General features: G+C 42.6%; 1 protein-coding gene across 4 annotated transcripts in view; it reads left to right on the top strand.

Annotated features, from left to right (window-relative positions):
• C2CD2 (C2 calcium dependent domain containing 2) overlaps window positions 1-22,031 on the top strand; it is a 37,771-nt gene that overhangs the window by 8,263 nt on the left and 7,477 nt on the right. For 3 of the 4 annotated variants that reach the window (XM_087757946.1, XM_087757947.1, XM_087757948.1), the window contains exons 3-11: window positions 4,537-4,656; window positions 5,048-5,149; window positions 8,995-9,117; window positions 9,420-9,540; window positions 12,637-12,745; window positions 15,828-15,889; window positions 18,295-18,434; window positions 18,726-18,897; window positions 19,673-19,786. In XM_087757946.1, coding sequence (XP_087614072.1) covers window positions 4,537-4,656; window positions 5,048-5,149; window positions 8,995-9,117; window positions 9,420-9,540; window positions 12,637-12,745; window positions 15,828-15,889; window positions 18,295-18,434; window positions 18,726-18,897; window positions 19,673-19,786 — 1,063 coding nt within the window. The remainder of the gene's footprint in view (window positions 1-4,536; window positions 4,657-5,047; window positions 5,150-8,994; window positions 9,118-9,419; window positions 9,541-12,636; window positions 12,746-15,827; window positions 15,890-18,294; window positions 18,435-18,725; window positions 18,898-19,672; window positions 19,787-22,031) is intronic. The other variant, XM_087757949.1, reaches the window with a different exon arrangement.

Raw genomic sequence — 22,031 nt, 5'->3', positions numbered from 1 at the left:
CAGTTTCTCTGTGTTACTTCATAAATCCCTTGCGTAAAGAGGAAATGGTGAAGAAGCTACAGAAACCCCCTCAAGAAGTTAATGCATAGGCTCTGGTAACCAAGGAACATCATGTAATTCTTCTTCTGAACAGCTGAGTGTTACGACTATCAAAAGGCAGAAGTTTCTGACTGGAAAATTTTCTTATGGTGAGATTTTAAGCTGAGCACACAAATTGTCTGTGTGACCATTGACAAGATAAGTTTTCCATGCCAAAAAAAAGAGCCTTCTCCTTCTCAGAGTAGCACTCCAAAACAAACATGGGAAATTGTGGGGGTCCTGAATCTAATGGCATACTGGTCCCTACAGTTGAGATCAAGGCAGCTTTCACTGTGTGGCTGCCTCATATACTCATTTTCTTGTGCAAACTATTGAAGGTTTTTATTACTTACATACTGCTGAGTAACCTTGAGTAACCTGCTATTTCTGCAAATAAATACCAAGGGCAGTAAAACTGATTTCCTTCCAGAAAAAAAGCAATCAAGGCCTGTAATGCCAAGATTTTTACGTGCACACCTGATGCAGCTGGGGCCTGGGGACGGCGAAGACGGCCTTCCCCAGCAGGGCTGTCAGAACTTCCCCCTGAAGTCACAGCCCTTCACCCGCCACTTGCCCATGGGAGGGAACCTGCTGCCACACGTGGAGAGGGGAGGGAGGACGACTGTCCCAGAGCAGTAACAAAGCAGCCGTGTGTAATGCACAGATCACTGTGGTGCCAGTGCCAAAACTGAAACCTCTCAAGGCGAGAGGACACCACGTGTGAGGAGCAAAGGCGCTTCGGTTCTCCTTGAGATGAAGCATCTTCTGCTGCAGGAAGGAAAGAAACTGGAATTTTGCAGCTCTGTCCAGAGGAACTGCAAAGGGAAAAAGTCAAGATATAGAGGGGGAGAGCAAAGCAGGGGAAAGGGCTTTAATAGCTGTGGGTACACAAGTTTGAACACTCGAATTTCTCAGAAAAATATTTGTCTTACTCCAACTGTAGTGCTTTTGCAGTCTCCTTCGTTCCTGCAGTTGTTTACCTGAAAGATAATTTTTTTTTTTTTTTTTAGGATAATTGTACTGACAATTTCAGATACGTATAAGCAAGGTGTGTTACAGCATCTGCAGCTCATTGGAGCTGGGTGTCAGTGTCGGGCAGAAGGGGAACAGAGCCCAGTCGGGCTGGGGAGTTTTGCCACGGCAGCTCACCCACATCGTGGGCTGGTGTGGTCAGGGAGGGAGGCAGGTGAGGGGCGAGGCTGGAGGGTGTTGAGATAGCAAGAATAGCCCTGGCACGGGGGTGATCAAGTACCAGGAGTCAGCTGAGTGTGAGAAGGGATGACAGAGGAGGAGTGGGGATGCAGCCTTGCCAGCGAAGGCACTTGAGGAAGGGCTGGAAGCCCCTTCCATGGGAGATCCCCAAAGTGCTTGGGGAGACCTTGGCTGATGACGGGGTGTTTGTGTTGCGGGAGGGTAGAGCTACGGAGGTGCTGGAGGGAGAAAATACCTTGGTCCCGTTGGTAGAAGAGTCCTGGTTTCTTTGCGCTGCTACTTCACCTCACCCTATTTCTGCTAATTCAGGAGGTCTTGCTTGTCCAGATGTAAGATGACAAAAGAGAGCTGGGGTGTGACCCCTCTGGGAGCCCAGAATTAGCTGGCTACAGTTGCTGTGCAGTGGTGCAAGGGCTTAATTTTTAAAGGGCAGTTTGTTATGAAAATGACAGGTTTTCTAGACTCTCAAACATGAAGTGTTGATGTCCCTGGTAAGGAGCGGTGGGAGAGAGAGATGAGGAGTTTAAATGAAGACCAACTCTCTTCCCATCTGTCCAGGTTCTACTGTTTTCTTGTGAACATCTATCTTTCCTCTTTCTCTCTCCTGTTGACCAGAAAGGGATGCTTTGCCTGACCCTCCCTTCTCCTGCTCTTCATCTGTGCAGAGAAAATGAATTTGAGGAAGCAGGTTGGATGGGGGCATGGAGGAAGAGGAGCGTAGCACAGGAAGCTTCAGTATTTTTCTTCATGTGACTGTTCTGGGGAAAATGGCCTACATATTTCTGCTCTGGTCAATCAAAATCATCCCCTACACTTCTAAAGGAATGTCACTTAAAAAGGGAAGTGGCAGTTACGGTCTCTTTAATCAACTTCTCACCACTTGTTGCAGCATCTTAGATGAAACCAAAATCGCTTTCTCTTCAAATTCTAGCCCAGGATTCTACTTCTCTCGGTATTCTGACTCCATAATCCATCCTGCTCCCAGAACAAAGAGATTCACCTGATATAAAGACATATTATTTTCCATTAACAAATTAAAAGACCTCTGTACCTGAAGACCACAGTTATTTTATTAAAAGTGACGGGAGGAGGGGAGTGGGACTTGGTAGATGTCTTTGGCAGAAAATAAACTAATCAAGGAGGCTAAAAGGCCAAACCCTACTGTTTTGGGCTCCTAAACTAAAGGAACAAATTAAAAAAAAAATATTTAGCATTTCTTGACAAGGTGTAGAAAGAAGAGTGAAAGTTCCACCACCTGCAGTGTCTGTTTCCATCCTTTACTTAGAAGTAAACACGGTTAAGAAAAAAGCAGCACGTGAGCTCATCTACCAACTCTCCTGCCACGCTTTTTTTTTTTAAGCAGTCATCAACCGCGTACCTGGCAATCTTGGCTCTTACACATCCAGAAATTCCAGACAAACAGCTCTGCATCGCATGTGCAGCAAGTCCAGCTTGTTCTGAATGCACTGAACTTCCTATGCATGTGTGGATGAAATGTGCATGGATGATAACCATTTAGGACATGCAAGTGTCGGCAGCTTTTGCATCAGACCTGTCCTTTTCCCTCCTCTGCCCTCAAAAAAGAGGGAAGAACTTACTCATTTTCAAAGTCTTTAAAGAGCCACCGTGCCAATCCATCCTCGTGAAAGGGCTGATTCTGTGTTTCAACTCAACTACAAGTAAAATAAGCAGTTAGGCTCTTCGGTCTTGTTAATTATTAAAAATGCTTAAAAATCCTTTATGTTATATCGTAATAGTGGATCTTCATGTTGATTATATGGGATTAAGGGTCAGAAATCACTTCTGAAGGAATTTAGACTTTGGGGAAGGGGAGAGGTGAGGGAAACTGATTTGTCCACTTCTAAACTATAATTTGCAGAAGACAAACCTGAAAAGGCAAATCTTGTTGCTTGTGTGTGGTGGAGATTTTTATTTGTCATGTCCACCCCCCTCACCCCGCTCCTTTGTAATTAAGTCTCTAGATTAATGGATGTGCTCTGAAGCCCTTGGTAATGCTCTGGTGCTTCTTAAAATAGAGCCCAGGGAGATGAAATATATTTAAGGAGAGACTGATAAGGATCTTCCAGAAGGTACATGATTCATTTTAAAGCTTTCAGCTTCAATCCAGTGCCCGTAAGTGAAGCAGTAAGCGTGCAAACATAATTTAATAGCATACATGCAGAGTCTCCATCTTACAAATATTTCAGGGAACTACTTGTTTGCACATTGCATTAACCCGGTTAACTTTGCCTGAGTCAATCTAAGGAGGGCAATCTAATGGTGGAGCTGTGGGGACAGTAACCACAGAGGGACAGTGACAAGCAGCTGTCTTTAACCAGCAGAGCTGTTTGCAAAGTGAGCTTCTCTCTCTGGCATAATGAGTGATTTCTGACTCCGGTACCTGGGCTTTTCCTGTGCCGCCAGGCGCTTTCTGCACACTCGGGGAAGTTTGCACCACAGCTCAGTCACCTCGGTCGGTTTGCAGAGACTGAGGAAAAAACATTCAGTGTTTGTAAACTCAGTGTGATAATAAGTTAAATTACTGCTCGTAAAAGTGAGGGAGTGTACTCAACGAAGTCTATTGCAGTCAAGTGGCATACAAACTTTTCCCAGACATTTAGCTTTGTCACCAAATTTGAGGGTCTTTCTTGGTTTGGTCAAAGACCTGAATAAGCTTTTAAAGGCTCCTGCCCCTTCCCACCCCACTAGGAACTGGAATTACTTAGACAAAATCCTCTTCTGCAGTAGCAGGGTTATGCCAAAGTTTCACATTTGTAGGATACTGCTAAACCAAATATTGTTTGGTAAAACCAGCTGTCCTATGGTAGGCTACTTAGTTCGGAGCAGAAGAGGAAGAGCAAACTTCTTTGTCTCCCTTATGCAAAATTGTGATCTTTGAGCCTTTAATATATAGATATGTGAAACACAAAGGAGTCTTTGTCAGCTGAGGATTTACTTTTGTATTGGGTAACAACACAAAAGAAATTTGGAAAATACCAGAATTTTCAGGTATTAAATTCTGTGTCCAGAAGCGAACACTTGAACTATGGTTTTTAGAAGTGAAAGGAGGTAGGGATGTTAATGAATTTGCTAAATTCCACAGGTGGGAGATTTCTAAGCATAATTCTGGTAGCTTAAAGTCCTTCCTTTTCTTAGTTCCTTTCTTGCCTTCACCAAACTTTCTTCTGAAGACTTATTTCTTTTTCCCTTCCTTTGTCTCCCCCCCACCCCCTTTCATTTCTTTAGGTGGTTTCGTGTAATGTTGTGGGAGATTCCGTTAAATTTGTTGTCACTGTCTCAGATACTTCGCCTGCGGCTGCAGAAGGTCAGTCGTACAGCGTGAAATTGTCTCCACTTCACTTGCAGGTAACGTGTTAAGTGTTGTTCTCTCTCTTCTTCCTTTTGTTCTGTCTCATCACACAGCTGAGCTGAACCTCCTGTTTGCAAAATGCATATAAACTCATGTTTCCCTCTTAGGCAAGTGATAAATTCATAAATTAAGCCACCTCTTTAGGAAACTGTGGATAAATAACACATTGGGTAGGCTACTTGGGTGTATAGAACAACAATATCCTTTTTTGACTGGCATGCAGTCTCAAAGCTTGGGTAACTTCTGCCTTCTTAGACTGTCACTTTGAATTTACTTACTCAGAAACTGGTATCATCCTTCCTTTGGTGAGCCTTTGTGTGGAGCATGACCTACAATTTCTTTACAGGACACCAGAACACTCTCCAATAACTGCTTTCCTATCCACAGCTTCAGCTTTATGTGAAAGACAAAGGAGAAGATGTCAAAGTGGAGTGGTTCCTCATTAACGTCAATGAAACCCACTTTGAAATCCAGCCAACAGTGCAGGAGGTCAGTCAGTAAGTTTTATTTGTTGTAATGGTAGAGAAGATCAGTCTCCATCCCTTTGGTGCAAAACCCAGTGTAATGCTTTAGGTTAGCAGTAGAAGTACCTAGAGCTAAGGTATCAGGTGAGGTTGGAAGAGCTAAAGCAAAAATGCCGTTCTGTGGGCTGCCTTCGGTAGAAGTGTGGAGCAGTTACCCGTTGGCAGTGCTGTCTTGAACTGCTTCAGTGATATCTGCCATGGCTTATCCATCAAAACCCTACATCTCTGAAATCTAGGAGCATTTCTCAAGATTACTGAAGCATTAAAGATAAATCAAGTCTGTATTTGACAGACAAATGACTTGGCAAACATTTTTCATCCAAATTCAAAGGTGTGAGAAATGTCTGTTCCTAAATACCTTCTCTCAGAGCACTTCTAAAATAACAAAAAAAAAACCCAATTATAATGATATTCCCATCAAAGTAATTACATAGTTGCCCATTCCTTAACTTAAATCAATTTTGAAATCTGGCAACAGTATCGGAACAAATCAGAAACAGCTCTGAAACACCATTATTTAAGGAAACAATGGGTGATCTAAAAATACTTCATGCTTTTGGAATTGCACCTTATCTTAGTGTATAAACACTGATTCATTGGGGGGTTTTTATTGGGACATCCCCTGAAAGAGTTTCTTCATGACTGAGACTCTTTTTTGCCTTTGACCCTTCACAATTATATTTTTTTTGGCACACATGTGGTGACTTAGTCCTTTCTTACAACAGCAGTTGAACACTTGCTTGTGTTTTGTGAAGCTGGTTTTCTGACTGAAAGCCTCGTTAAAAAATAGGTTTATTGTATAGTAGAGCTGCTTCTAAAGACCTGTGCTGAGTGACATAGAATTGTAATAATTTATTACCACAGTTTTTGTACACAAAAATGTGAAACTCATAACTAAAGACAGACAAGTCTTTTGAAGTGTGTTTTAATGTAGATTTTACTGTGCGTGCATAGCAGTGTAAATGACCTTCACGTGTTGGGGTGGCATGCTGATTATCCACATATTGAACAGTCATTAAGTACTTACTGGCAAATGCAGATGACTCTGGTACAGTCACTGGACTTCACTGGACTTCATAACCTGCTTTTTGAGGGATGACTGAATCCAGAGTTGCAAAGGAGTTGTAACTTGCTGTGCTTTGCCGGCATTTTTAAAATGAGCCTGTTAAGCTCTTAATAGCTAAGGGCTTTATTTTCACTTTGAAGTTTCTATTAGCACTTAGGGGAGGCAATAAACAAAGAGCTGAAACCTGTGAGCCACCTACACCTTGGAAATTGCTTCAGTTCCTAAACTTAAATGTCAGCTTTTGTGTCTTGTTTTTTCCTCTTTTGGAACAAATAAATACCTTTAATTGCTTGTGGTTATCTACACAGCGGTTTTGTCATCACTCAAACGAAGTGGATATAATAACCCATCTTCTGTTGATAACAGCTGGGTGAACCTGAGTTGCATTTGGCAACCTGGCTGAGTGGCGGGGCTTGGGTTTGCACGCGGTCGTGCTGCTGTGGCTTCATGTGCTGGTGTGCCCCAAGCTGGCCACGGTAGCTGGCCGTACGCCCCTAGCCCCTGTCAAACCCAAAGTGAAACGCGTTGTCTTAAGCCTTTTTGGTTGGTGATTAAGCCATTATGGCTTGCCTTGTAGAAGGTGTCGGAAGGGAGCATTACTTTCCAAATAAGTATGGCTAAAAATGAGTTTGGGCTGACAGCAGGCTCCTCAACCAAACTGCTTTCCAAATAACTATGGAAATGTCATAGAATACCCATGAGTGGAAGTCCAATGACTGTTGTTGCTGTTGTTACTGTTAAATAACAAATGTCAGATTAGGTTGATGGCAAAGCGAGAGGCGGCTGGGATTTTACAATTTGACAGTGTTCTTCATCAAACAGTGTTTAGGTAAGGGCAGGGGAGGGAAGTTACCTCCAAACCAGTGAAAACTAACCACAATTTATCGGCTTATTTAAATAAGTAATGAAATTACTGACACTGAGGCTGTAGACAGCCTAATTTACTTTAATATTTTTTAAAGTAAAAGAGTATTATCTGCAAGTTGCAGAAATGTGCTGCTGCCTCTGTCCTCGGCGGTTGTTCGAGGGAGCGCGGTGTGAACAAAGCAGAGTTTCTGTGGGACTGGTTAATGCTGTTGTATGTTTTGAACTGTAGCGACCTGTCATCAAAGGGCGCTTAGGTAAGGAGGCGGTGAAACAGGATTTCTGTACACAACATTCCTGGGATTTTTATGGAACACCCAAGATGTTTCTGTAACACTGGGGTAATTGGGAAAGGGCTGTTACTCCAAATCTGTTTGACCTGTTGTGCAAGCTGCAAGCGTACTTTAAGGAGTGCAGAAGTCATTGCACGATCATTCTCCTACACCTAAGAAAGGACCGAGGCTTTGGAAATGATAGATTGCCTCTCGTGCCGAGAGCTCTCTGTAACGGAGGAGCGTGGTGCAGGGTGTCCAGGGTGGCAGAGCAAAGCCTGTGCTCTGCCGCGTTGGCAGAGATGCAGTTGTTTGAGGCTTGAGCTGCTACTGCCTCGCGGCTTCGTTGTGCTGCGTGGCTGCACCAGCGTGGGTCGGGCAGCACTGAAAGCTGGTGGCGCGCAGCCACAGAACTATCAAAGCAGTCTACCAGCGTTAGGCCTTCAGTCCCCCACTTGATCTCCCTGCTGGTGCAAATTGGGTGTCCTTGTCATCAGTGTGCCTTGTGTTTGCAGCAGGGCCTTGTTTGTTGGCCGTGGCATGCCGGTTGTAGGCCTGCTCCTGTCAGCAGCATGAAGAAGGGTACCTTTTTTCTGCTTTGTGCGATTATTGCATTCTCCACCTATTCTGTATCTGGAAATCAGTTCCCTTTCTTTTAAAGTCTTGTTCGGTAAAGTCTCTCAGGTGTGGTATCAGGTGAGAAAAGACAGATGAGTCCTCTGTTGTTTAGGTCAGATCTTTGTCTCCTACTTCAGTCTTCCCTTTAGAAAAGAAACCTCACTGAGATTTCTCCTGTGCTACCTTCAGAGCAGCTGGGTATCAGACTGCCCTTTCTGTGATACCTTAATCTAAAAATCCACTCCCTGTAGGTGACTGAGCAGAAGAGGCTTTCTGAGGAGCGTGACATGGGAAGCAGGCTTCTCCAGGAGCACAGGGAGGGCAGGGGCGGTTCACCATCTTCATACACCTTACAATTAATCGTGTGAAGCTACGTGTGTAAGCAAAATCTGTGGTCTGTTCCAATCCCTCAGAGATAGTGGTGCGAAGCGCGGATTGCCATGAGATTTTTTGAATGGACAAACGCATGAGTCAGTCCCCCAGAGCAGTGTGACTATCTGTCCACACAGTGCACTTTTCAGAAAGACTGAAGACCTCCAAGAGATGCTATAATATTTTTTTCAGTGCAGCACAGGATTATCTTCTTCTCAGCTGTTGCAAGCTGGCATAACTCCAATTAAATCAGTGGAACAGTGCCGATCTGCTTATCTAATGACCTGATCTGCTCTCTCAGTGGGGTGCAAAGCAGTACAAAAACTTTAAAACACCATCATAAGATACAGACTGCTAATGAAACTTCTGGTTTTGTGGCTAATAGCTGTGTCTTCCTAGCTCTCAGAACAGCAGGTGACTTTTTCAGTGTATATTTCTAGTTCTCCTTTAATGCATAATATAGAAATTTAAGTAATTATTTGTATGATCTCGTTACGTTTTGTGGTTGGCAACAGAAACCATGTCTCTCTCTGACAAAGTTCATGTTTGATAGCTTTGGTGGTTTAGATATACCAAATTGTTTTTTGCCTCAACTTCTTTCTTCTTGTTTCCTCTTAGGGACAGACAGCAGGGACATGTGCAATATCTGAAACACTCAGAGATGTTTTGAAGAACCTCTTTAGCTCAGTTGCTCCATCTGTAGTGTTGAGTACAAGGCCTACAGATGTAAAGGAGGTTCAGGTAAGTCTTATTCCTACCTAAATCTTTTGAGAAGCGTCCTTCTGCTTAGTGTTTTTATTATATATTCATGACTCAGAAATGAGTGAGTTTAACACTATTCGGTGATCAGAAACAGCTGCAATGCCTTCTTTAAAACAACGTAGCCTTTGGCAGTGAAGGCTTTGTGATCATAACTCCCGTGTGGCTATCTGTTGATGTTATGCCCCATTGCACATCTGCTTCCCTGTATCGATGTGACAGAAGTTAAAAGTATTTTGTATTTGCATATGCGTGATCCCTCTTGTTCTGCTTGCTTTTCACAGAATGTACAGAATGTAAGCCTTCTCCCTCAGGGCACTAGTCCGCCTAAACCTCCAAGGGCTCATGAACTCAAACTGCTGGTAAAGAACATTGCGGTAAACCTAACTGATCACAGTGCTGCAGGTAACGTAGCCCATGCGATGCTGCTCGTTTTCAAGCAGGGCTGGGTTTTTTTCATTTCGGCTGAAATCATTTGAACGTTCTGGGTTACAACCTTCTCTCAAAAGAAGGGGTAAGAAATTGCTGTACTCTGAGAAACAGGCTTAGTCATGCTTGTACAGAACTGTGTATGTTTTGGTTTATTTACGTATTTAAACATCTTGATCTTGTAAACAAATCCATCGTTGAAAACAAATTGAAATGAGCATATTTGTAAAGTTGGTTGATTATTTTCTGGATTTCAGTTTTAATTTCTAAAAGTTATCACTTTGAGTGTACCCAAGATGAGGGGCTCAAATCCAGCTCTCCATTAATTGCTAGCAATGACATTGGTTTGGTTCAGTATTACCTTATTTTTACAGCTGCTTTTCTTTACTTTTGAGCAATTTGCTGATTTATCTAAAACTCTCCTCCTCTATGTAAACTCTCCTCAAAGATGGTGTTTTGTTGTTGGGGTTTTCTTTCCCCCTAATAAAGTACCTCTTTGGGTCGGGGAGGGAGTACCTCTTGCAAGTGGAGAATGAAGCCAAAAAGGAGGTCACTGCCTAGTGAAGTTGCACTGTTGGTTTTGGAAAGAAGCACCAAGCCTGACTAGCAAGTATTGAGACTTCTTCAAGTGCAAGCACACCTGCATCACTGATTGAGGCATGAGCAAGCATATTTCAGATTTTGTCAACGGAAACACAAATTTGAGGCTCTGTTATTTATGGTCACTAACAATTCCCTAACCGTCTTTTTAATGGAAGCTTGTGGCTGCTAATTTGGGCAAGGCACTGATTTTGGATAAATATATCCTACTTGCTATACTCCTTTTTTCAGTTAGATGTAAAAAGTTTCTGCCCCAGACTCTTGCATAATGCTGCTTTGCTCATCCTGGTTGGAAGTGATTCCCCTGTAACTTTCTGCAGACTGTTTTTTAAAAACAAATTATTTTTATAGCAGTTCTGGAACTCTTTGAAGTGAAATGCCCTATATAAATAAAACCGTGCTGGAAACTGTAGGTTGCAGGAAAACCTCATTCAGAATTTGTTATTGCTGTACAATTTTGTAGGGCAAACTAAGCTTTTCAAAAGAGCAGATCATTTTGGCTGCCTTTAAAACTCAAGAGATGAGATACCTTTGTGTGCATACAGTGCATCCAACAGAGGATTCATCTTATGGGAAGCCTCTCTGCCCCCTCCCTGAAAATGAGAGGAAGAGGGGACAATGAATGTGCTCTACTTTGGGAACCCATATATTGCGGGGCAAAATCGCCATTTGCTCTCCTAAAAGGAGATGGAGGGAATTTTGCCGGTTCCCTAGCAACTCTGGGAGCGTAAATGCTTTGGAACGGAGTATGAGAAATAAAGCTTCTTAGTGGGGTTTAGCTGGTACACTCAAAATCCAGTGGAAGTACTGCACAGCTGGGAAGATGCTAGCTTCTGGACATAGCTTGCTGCCTTTCAATGATTGTTCCCTTCCCTTTTCCTGGCCTCATCTTGCAGCAATAATTAATTATCCTGCTGCAACTCAATAAGAGTGTGCGATATTGCAGGCTAACCTGCATAGATAGACAGACAGAGGGTTGGGGAGGGGCAGTTTGTCTGTCTTGATCATTATCCTATAAGCCATGGGTGCTAACATGGTTTATAGCAGCTTGTGTCTTTCCTGTAGATATGTTAGTTCAACTGCTGAGTAACCAGTAGCAGAACTGGCCTCTGTTCATGGGCTGTGCCCATTTTTATCTCCTTAGTTTGTGTATGTAAACAAAGATTATCCTAGATGTAGTACTATATGGTCCACAGTGTATCATCTAGGGCAAAAGTGATTTCTGCTGTTAAGGAAAAAATTGGTAGTTGTGTACATCAGGGTGTACAGGGGAAGAAATGTTGAATACCCTGTTCAGTATCAGTCGGTCAGTGGCTGCAGTGTAATTTCAGGCAGAGCTATACAGGCGTTTCTGCCCTGGGCTGCTGAGCTCTGCTGGCAGCAAGAGCAGGCTGCAGAGACATATGGCTGGGTTAACAGAAAACCACCCCAGGTTCATTAACTTGGGCTCAGCGTGCTGTGAAAGCAGCTAAACTACTTACTCCAGGGTTAGCTTGGATCCCAAATAAGCTGCGTGTACCTAGTGCTTTGTCTCCTCTAATAACCTTGCCAGGCCCAGGCTGCTTCTGTGCCTCAGGTAGGGGTCATCCGCAGCCCCGATGCACCACCAGAGGACAACTGAGAGTTGATGATAGTAGATAATAAACCTAGATTCTTCTGGAGAACTGGAGGCAGCATATCTTTTGTTTGCTTTGCACACAGTCAATACTGAGCTTTTTGCCACTTTCCTTGATATTTTAGAACCCTGGGACTGAAATGGTTTCTGATGCTGTGAAAGCCATACCACAGAAATTGTTTTAAGAGTTACACATCGTGCAAACTATTTCCCCTTGGAGCAGCAATATAGCTACTCTAATATGCCAATTTGCCACGCTATCAAATTCCAAGATCAAGGGAGAGATAATTCTGCACCAGTACTACAAAATGCCATGAACTTGTTAAAAACTGCAGTCCACAAAGCCATGGTTAATTAACGCTACTGTCATCATTCACTTGCTAGCAGAAGCAGCTTGCTTTGATGTCCAAAGAAACCACTGTGACTGTGGCCAGTGGGAACTTGGAAAACTTCTGGTTTTTTTAAAGCAGCTGAAAGGAACTTTACTCCCTCCTCCCCTCGCACCCACACCGCCACCTCCTTGCTGTTCATTCTGTCTCCCCATCCTTTTTGAACTTTTTATGCCTGCACTTTTTTGTTTCATGCCAGAATTTAAATCGGGTTGTCGTGTTTCACGCTATGTAGAACTGTGCATAGGACAGCGATGACGCAATCTTGACCATCACCGTTAATGTGGATGGTATACAAACTGAGGGGAGGGAAGAAATTTATTCTGCGGGTGGGTGAGGAAGTGTTTCCAATAGCCTATTCAAAAGCACAGTATGTAAGGAAGGGAGTTCTTCACTTTCTTTTGAGTCAGTGTGCCTCCTGGGGATGGAATATTAATAACTGGATATTGATTTCTCTTGCCCTTACAGGCAGCACAAACCTTGTGTGTATAGTTCAGTTGAATGACCCTATGCAGAAGTTTTCCAGCTCTGTAGCCAAAAATGCTGCAAATCCCTTTTGGAAGGAAGAGTTTATCTTGTAAGTAACTTACCTACTGAGAATACTTGTATAGTAAAGCATCTTTTTTTACTTAAACTATGTGAGGTTTTTGAGGGAAGAATGGCATTTTGAAATATGTCTGGTCGGGTGGCTTCAGAAATTCAGGATATCTAATTATGCTCTGCATGGATATGAGATCAAATAGGTCTCTAGATCTTCCCTGGTAGATATCTGACTCTAGTAAATTCTAGTAACAGGCATAATAAATCACCCTGTTCTTTCTTACGGTGTCAAAAAACGTGTTAGCAAGGTTTTGAAGTCAGTTTACCTTGAAAACTGCATTTGAGGATATCTGATGTCTCTCCCTTCCCTCTCCTGAGTGGGAAATGTAAACATGCAAAAAAATTGACCATCTAGAAGAATGGTGGCTATGATTAAAAAGGGAGTGTAAAACTAACTAGATTTTTTTATGTAGAACAAAAATGGGACTTTTGGGCAGCCTGCACGGTATTCTGTGATTCACACAGCTTCTGTGAATAAGGTCAAAAGTGAGCAGTTCTAAAACTATTTTCATTTCTACTTTCTAGCAGCAGAGCAGAAACATCTGATAGCTTCTGTATTGTATGAGTTGAGGAAGGGCTAGTCACTGATGGCGGGGTGGGTCAAAGGGATGTTTCTCCAGTGGCTTTAAACACACACGCAGGCAGAAGCACCTTCCCAGGGGAATGGGGTAGAGATGCTGCCTTGCAACATACTGCAGATACTGCTTTCTTTTTTTTTCTACCAGCTTATTAATGTGGAAGGCACTTCATGTGCAGTTCTTTCTGTAGCTTTCCTCTCCCATCTCAGTTCCATTTCTCTCTCTGTATATATGAAAAAATACATATTTCAGAGAGTAGTATTTCAGTTGGTTTTGTGTGATGTTTTTCTTCACTGTCTAGTCACAGCCTGGCATCCACTGTATCTGTTCCTTCTCTTGCAAAGCAGAGGCTTAGCTTACAAGGAACTGAGTGTGTATTCAGACCTGTGCCTGTCCGTGCTGAGTGCTCTCTTCTTTGAGGAGTGGCGTGCACTTCTGCGTGCTCCTCCTCAACTTGAAGGGGGAGCGAGCGTGCAATGCACAGATCTTTTTCTGCCTCCTCATCACAGTCTGCTGGACCACGCCTGTGAATGTTATGGGAGCGTGCGCTGCAGAAACAGGAGAGCTGAGGGGAAAAGCCGACAGGGGCTGTTTGATCTGAAGGAAGGCGCCAGGATTCGTCGTCACAAGTTGTACAGGACTTGGAGAACACCAGACCCCTCTGAGGGTGTGTAGGGGGTGGAGGTGATTAGAAGTCACTATAGTTAGCAAAGAAAAATTGATGTTGTAGAACAACACTGAAAGGCCACACCTTTTTGTGTGGTCTGATGGAGGTGTATGCAACTGCTTCTCATCCTGCTCTCGAGTGGAAAACCAGATAGGATGCACTCTTCCTTCAGACACACACAGTCCAATGACTTATAACATCTGATTTTAGTTATGAGGACCTACAGTTTTTGTGGAAAGCCACAGATCAGAAAACATTCTTCTGTGACAGTGTGCTGCATTGCCATCAAGACTTAAGGATTAATGTGATGTGATTTCTTCACAATAAGAGGGGGGAAAAATGCACTTCTCTAGCAGCTTTCTATTCTAGAGCATCTCAAAGTGCTTCAGCCACTGGGTCTGTGAATCGCTTCAGCCATCTGTTGGTAGAACAGCATCCATGCTCGGTGTTGCAGAGCAGACATGTTCCCAGCGATTTCGGACAGGAAATTTGTCAGAATAATACCCTTTCCAACTGAAAGTGCAGAGAGAGGGCAGGCAGGATGTGATTAAGTTGATTGGAATTTGGCCTTGACACTAGGGATAATGCTGGGTTTTCCATGGTGTTGGCTGCTTTTCAGAAGTGCATGAGGTAAGCTTGGGGACTTTTACAGATGAGTGATCAGGATTTGGCTGCATACCTTCTTTCAAGTCCACATCCTCCCTCCCCCTTTTCTTTCTTCAAAAATGAAAATACCCACCAGTCTGAAGACCAGTGTACTGACCACCATGTCAGGCTCTGCCTTAGCTTCATGGGAAGAGCAGCAATAGTACCATCAAGGTGCTTCCTTTCAAGTTTTGGAGGTGAGGGAGGAGATGGGAGTGGCAGGGACGAGCTTAAAAGCTGCTGCATAGGTGATGTCCCACAGCATCTAATGGAGGTGGGATGCCTGCAACCAAGATCCTGAACAACACCACCCTGAAATGGAGACATAAAAATAAAATACATACGTGTGTGCCCTTAAAGTTTTTGGCAGAACACCTACTGAGAAGGTTATAGAATCAAGTTTTACTGGAAGGTTCCTCAGTAGGTACCCAGCTGGCTTCACTGTCTCAATTAGAGGAAAGATTTTATATCTATTGTCCAGTCCATCTTATGAAGTACTGCACATGCCAGTAATTCTGCTAATAGTTCACGTTGGTTCTGTCACACAGAAACTAGTTCTTGTTATCTTGCAACATCCTTGAGTCTTATTTTGGAAAAGTAATACTGACTCTCCTCACATAAGACTGTAACTACTTTTATTTACTTGCTTCTATCCAGCTTTTGCAGGACGCTTTCCTGCTTTGACAGGATACCCCACAGCTTTGAACGGGTTGTTGATTGGACCTGTTCCAGCATCTTGACTTACAGATTTGATCCTGCCAGGAAAAAATAGCTTCTTAGTGCTGTGGTGTAGCAGTTGGATTAGAGACCAACATCAGCTTGAAGGGCAGTGTTTGTCAACTACTGGGGAGAAGAAAAGCCGCTGAAACTTTAGGAAATCAAACTTCTGCAACAGTGCTGGAGAGAAGCAAGCCAAGTTTTTCTGACTATGATCCCTTTAGTCAGTCTTACCTGAGGTCAGAAAGATGCTACGCATGCAGCGTACCCAGCAGCCTGGCAGTGCTGCTGTGTGGTGCTGCCGGCCTCGCTTAGCAAGTTGTACTGCCTGGCTTAGCGCGGGCCGAGAAAAATTAGGGTGTTGGCAACCAGAACGGGAAAGGGGAAGACCTAAGTGGGAAGGAAAATCTGCTTGCCTGCAAAGACCTAACATAGTTTCATTTACTTCACAGTGAACTAAGTGCCAAATCAAAAGCATTGCAACTGCAAATAGTAGAAGATGGAAAGTTGGATAGTAAGTATTAAAGCGGAATTATTTTTGCGTGATCAGCTTGTGAGCATTGCTAAATGTTGACATAAGTCCTCTTTTAGTTCTACCCAGCTGTATAGCCAAACAAGAAACTGTCAGATTTCTGAACCTGCATTAAAGTGTCGATGTCTTCTGCTGAATTGTCCTGCTAGTGAAATTGGGTATGCCTCAAGCATGGCTCTCTAGGCAGCCCTGGGGGGAAGAACAGCTGTGGAAGGGAGATCGGCTGAAAGTAGCCAGCCAAACTTGTACGAAATGGGCAGCTTGGAGAAAATCTATAACTTAAGTTTGTGGTTTTAAACTCTGTAAGCCTGTCCTCGAATGTAGGTCCAAGAGTTGAAGTCCATGGAAAATTGCGGAGTTCTTGGGCAACGCTGATTGATCTGGGTTAAGTGCTGTCTATGTACACCGTTACTTCCATCAGTAATCACAGACAGAAGAGAGAATACACTGTTCACGTGTCTCTGTCCTCCTCTAAGTTAAGGTTACAGAGGAACCTCGAGTTTCTTTCTGGACTGTCAATATACTGAGTCTTCCATGTGCTGATATCCTAATTTTTCAGCCTTCTAAACTTTTAACAGAACCACTGTGAGCAATTTTGGTTTCACATTAAGCTTTCCAGGTCTTTCTGTGGCTGAAGGGGAATGATGGGTGTTAATCCTAAATCCTCCCTTTTCAAGCCCCAGAGGCTGCCTAGCAATTACCAGGTATAAAACACACTAATTCTGATTATATTGGATTAAATATAAAACATGGGGGCTGAAACATTTTTACTACTTAATTCTGTTGTTGCAGTTTGCAATTAGCCTTCAGTGGCAAGAAAACCTCTTCACTGAACTATTGCCTTTGGTTTATTTGGAGAAGCATTACCTTCCTAGTGGGGGTAAGGGGTAGGTGGGCGCTTGAGACCAGACAGCATGCTGAGGTGCTTGCATGAGCTTTGTAAACTTGCTCCAAGTACTTCATGACTTGGGCTTTATTGAAGTGATGACACAACATCATAAATTCTTCTCATATACACTGCATGTCATTTTGCTGATACAGAGTTTTGCTGTAGCCAGAAATAGTAACTGTATTTCACCTCTTGGATCCATTTGCTTTTTCCTTCTTATGTCAGGTTTCAGGTGTAAAATAAACAAAGAAGAAACATTACTTTTTGACACTCAGCTATTTCTCTGTGGCTTAGTACTATCAGTTATATGCAACTTAGTTCAGGAAAAAGTTATAAAGTATTGGCCAAAGCTCTACCACCCAGTGGTTTAAATGTGGTTTCTAATACCCAGTAATTTTAAAAAATGTGCTTTTACTCATGGTGTCTTGTGATAGTAGATGAAGGCTTGGCCAATAATTTATTAGGTAATAATATTTTATGTGAGCCACAGTTAAGTAATATAGACAAATGGACTGTGTTTGATTTTTGGTTTTTGGTTACTGTATTTATTTTTATTTTTATTTTTAATAATTTAGATATACAAAGTTGTGTAATAGCTTGCATATGATCTGCGATTATTGGAGGGATTGGGAAGTCAAATGTAGGCAAATGCTGTAAAAAATTTCTCTGATATGGATGCTATTTTTTTATTTTTAACAAAAAAATGGGATCTATATACAGTCAGCAAATGTATATTGTTTCTTACATAAAGTTTAGTCTTGTCTGTACCTAAGCATCTTTAGTAATGCATCCTTCAAACAGTACCAGTAATGTTCCACATCCTACGGAGAGTGTTACTACCAGCCTGGTTTCCTGAAGAACAAGGTCCCAATTGATTGCACTCACAGTCATGGTCCTCCCCCGCCCCCCACCTTAGCTGTTCTTCTCCCAAAAATTTGAATAGAAAGCTCAAAGTAGAATCATATTAATGAGGAGAGAGCTGAGTAATGTGAATGTAATGTAGATCTCTACTTGTCTTTGAATTTCGCAGAAAACTAGGATTTAATCTCTGAAATCGTGCAGTAATTTCGCTAATAGTTTGCTGCAGTCCAGTGTAGCTAATAAAGTAGTTTACCAGGAATCCAGAGTGTTCTCTGAAATGAAAGATGCAGGTAGCTGGTTATGGAGATTGTTCAAGAACCTAACAGTAATATTTCTAGATGTTTTCTTTTCCTCTAAACATTCTGCATATACAGGGAAAAATAATGGCCAGGAATAGTGGCAGATAAGTAATGTTTCATGACTCCATTCTTTCCTGTTGCACAGTATTAGGCCACGCTGAGGAATAGTTGTAAAATGGAAAGAAAGCTCTGAAAACTGCCATGTTTCTGCCTCGTGGTGTAGAACCAGTTCTTGCAATTAGCTGCCTGTGTTCTTCCTCCTCCTTTCCCGTCTTCTCACCCTTAAACGTACTGACAGCTCAGATGTATGCTGATTTTGTTGATTTTATTTCTTCTAGGTCCTTTATCCGCAAAGGTGACTGTACCTCTAGACTTGTTCAGGAAGCAACCGTCTGGGCAGCAAAGCTTTGCACTGAACAGCAGGGCCAGTGAGAGCAGCTCAGAGCCGGGGCCCGGGCTGGGATCCATTAGTGCAGAGGTACTACTGCGTTTGGATGGTTTTACAGTGGATCTTTTACTGTGGAAAGTACTTGCGAGCGCTCATCTTGTGCTTTGGACTATTGCTCACAGCGCAGTGCCATTTGTCGCCGAGTTGGAGTAGTGCATTCAGATTGCAGGGTGATACTTCACACGGTATTTGTGTTTATCAAAAGAATTAGCTGTTTGGCTCTTGAACGTTAGTAAAAACGTTAAAGGAGTACTAGCTAGAAATGTTAGTGTCCTTCTTACTTGACTGTGCTTCTAAGGTGAATTTTTTTTGTCTTCTTAGTTCTCTTTTATAGAACCCAATGAATTAAAGACGTGGCAGGTCTCTTCTCCAGTGCCAGCTACTAAGATAGAAAAGGATCGCACCGTGATGCCCTGTGGGACTGTGGTCACTACTGTAACTGCTGTGAAAACCAAACCTCGTCTAGAAGGGAGATCATCTCCACTGAGCACAGGTGAGGGAGCCCACTTCTTCCTGTGTTCACTCTCAGGGTTATCCATGGGGACCAGGAGGAGTTGAGGGGGCGGGATGTAAGGAAAGGCGCTGTTGTCCAGACCTCTCTGATGTGTTGCAGGGCAGGGGGGCATGGTTTGTATTCTCCAGAATCAAGTTTTTAATTTTCATGACTCCTTGTTCTTACAAGAGGAGCGGTTTAATGCTCCTTTTAATACACAGTGTAAAACTTCATGGTAGAGTGATAATGCAGAAGAGTTTGGTTTTGGTGGACGGTTTTCCACATGACAAAAGTATCAGACTCTTACAGTGTTTGCTGGTGACAGACCACCCTGTGCCTTCTAACCTTGATCTGTATTATAATCTCTAATGAAGATTGGTGTCATCTTGTGACATGGGAGGTTTTTTTTCAGCATGTCTTTCAGGAGTAGATTCTCTGATTCTTCTTGGGATAAGTGTGAAAGTAAAACCTCCAACAGCCTTTGTGTGAAGTCTCACAAAGAGCTGCATTCTTTTAAGTTGTTAAAACAGATCTTTTACTGAAGTGGGTGTTGTTTAGGATATTACAGTAAAATGTTTAAAAACAATAAATTCCTGCACTTCACAGGTCTTTTGGGGTCAGGTTACCATAGCACATGCATTGAGAATTTGTATTAAACAACACTTTCTCAAACACTTATGATTTGAACGGGCTTTAACACTGGTATAATAAACTCTTATTATTTTCACAATAAATGTCTTGAATAGTTTAAATAACCAAAACCCTTGGTTCTCAGATTCTCCTGTGAAAACTCCAGTTAAAGTAAAGGTGATTGAAAAGGATTTCTCTACTCAAGTTATCCATTCTCATGGTGCTCCAGTCAGCAAAACTTTATCGTCTTCAGATACAGGTAATAGAAATGTTCAAAGCTGCTAAAGAGAATACGTCTCTCTCTGCTGCACATGGGATTAATGTAATCCTGTTAAAATAACAGTAAACCCATATGGCTACTGCCTTTCCACAGGCACTGAGATGTTTATGTTATTAAGTACTGTGGTTAGGGATTTAGCAGTCTTGCAATTGAAGTCTGTTTTTAATTGGTGATTTAAATTACTAATTTTCAATAAATAACAATGAGCTGTGGTTTGGAGAGGGGAGGTGACTGCAGAAAAGCCAGGCTGTCTTTTCTCTTACTTTTGAATGAAAGATTCCTCCTTTATAAAGGCATGGGGGATACCGCAGAAAATTAAAAGCCTGTGAAACTTACCTCTAAGGCCATTGTGAAGTCCCCCCGTCTGAACAGAAGGCAGGAGGCTGGACTGACATAAGGAAGACTGGATTCTCTTCCTAGCCCTGCCACTGGGCTTTTTTGTGCTAATGCAAATACACAATCTTACTGTGACTGTTTGTCCACCTTCCTAAGTCACCTGGCATACAGCTGAAGTGCCTTCAGAGTGTCAGATGGCATTGATAATAACTTTAATTATAAACTCACTTTGTATTAAACCTGATTTTGACTCTGGGGCATTTTACCTTTTCGAGTTGCAGCTCTGAATCTTCAGCATATTTTTCAGTCCTTTGTGTGGTCACCACTTGCTCTGTGAGCAACATTAATGAAAAATGTGACCCAGTCTAGCTGCAAATGTCAGATGATGTGGAGTCCAGTTTTCTTCCTACAGATTTAAGTGGAGATGGGACAATCTGGAGATGATCTAGGCTTCTCCTGGAACAGTCAGAAGGCTTGCTGAGAGAGAGGAATGTATTGACCAAAAGACAGAAATCTGGGGAAGAGCATGAACCAGTAACAGTGAAGAGCTGTAATAGCACTTGAATCTTTCCCTACCTGTAGACTAAGAAGCACTTTGGTACCATGAAGCAGCATGGTATTACTAAGCCAATTTCGGAAATGTTAAGATAGTGCTAGACTTCTGAGTTGGCTCTCATAACTGTTAATGATATTAAAGATACAAAGCACTTACTGGAAAACTCCTCTGAAGACAACTTAGAGCACATTGATATGGACAATGTTTTTATGGGAGTGCAGGGGAAAAATGTTTATACAATACAGCAGGAAGAATTACTCATTAGAACGAAAGTTTAAGCCAAATGAAAGAAATACAAAGGAGCATTTGGTATGGCAGTAACTTAGGTAGTAGTTATTACAAACATCATGCCAAAATAGCAACAAGCACTATGGAAAAGATGCCGTGGCCACGCCATAGTTCTAAGTGATGACAACAATACAAATGAGCAAGTGCCACTGATGCTGTCCTGGATGCTCTCAGCTGTTCCTGGGGGCTTTGCAGTGGCTAGGGAGATGGAAAAGTAGAGTTTTATAATGAGTGTGCCGACGTGCGTGGACGTGCATACCCCTTGTGCGCACACACTCTTAAGTTCCAAAAGTATCCGAGACACTTGGTGCAGCATAGTCAGGCCTCATCTTTTACTGCATTAATGTCACAGTAACCAAAGAACACTGTTCAGTGTAATTAACACTGGTGCTATTCCTGCCTGTATTCTTTTGTTGTTAAAAATCTTAACAGAAAAGCCCGCCTGAGACAATTAAATGTGGGGATTTTTGTCTTGTTAACCTTCTTAGCCGTGTTTGTCCCTAAGCTTGATGAATTTGATTAAAGTGTATTTGCTGTGCTCAAAGTACTTGCACACTAGATGCCAGAAATGGCCATACTTAAAAATAAACTTGTGTTTGTCACTAAAGAGCATTTTATAAAGAAGGTTTTGTACTCCTGTGCAATGCTGGGGGGGGGAAAGGAGGTGCACTTTACAGGCTTTGGGAGCAGCTGATAGAGCAGAGTGACTGCCACTTTGCCTTCCCCATTCTATCATTTTGCCATTGCAAATCTGGAAATGCCGAGCAAGGATGCCTGGAAAAAGAGCAAAATAGCTACCTGAAGAAGTAGTAGCACATGCCAGCTTTGTACCGTGTTAGAAATATGGCTCTTCGTGACTGTGATACCCGATGCTCTACCCACCACTTCTGGATTATAGTCGCCACAGCGTAGCAATGCATTGAAATAATCAGATGTTTTGTCTAGGCTTCCAAAACCTCCTGTGTGCTCAGGGCAAGGGTTTGTAAGTGCAACTTAGGTACCTTTTCTCAAAAGAATGGGTAACAGAAGGGAAAGACAAGACCT

This window comes from Nipponia nippon, unplaced genomic scaffold, assembly GCF_047370975.1.
Source record: "Nipponia nippon isolate SJK-2023a ecotype South Korea unplaced genomic scaffold, ASM4737097v1 scaffold_2, whole genome shotgun sequence".
In the NCBI taxonomy this organism is placed as follows: domain Eukaryota; kingdom Metazoa; phylum Chordata; class Aves; order Pelecaniformes; family Threskiornithidae; genus Nipponia; species Nipponia nippon.
This window is presented reverse-complemented; position numbering and strand designations above follow the sequence as displayed.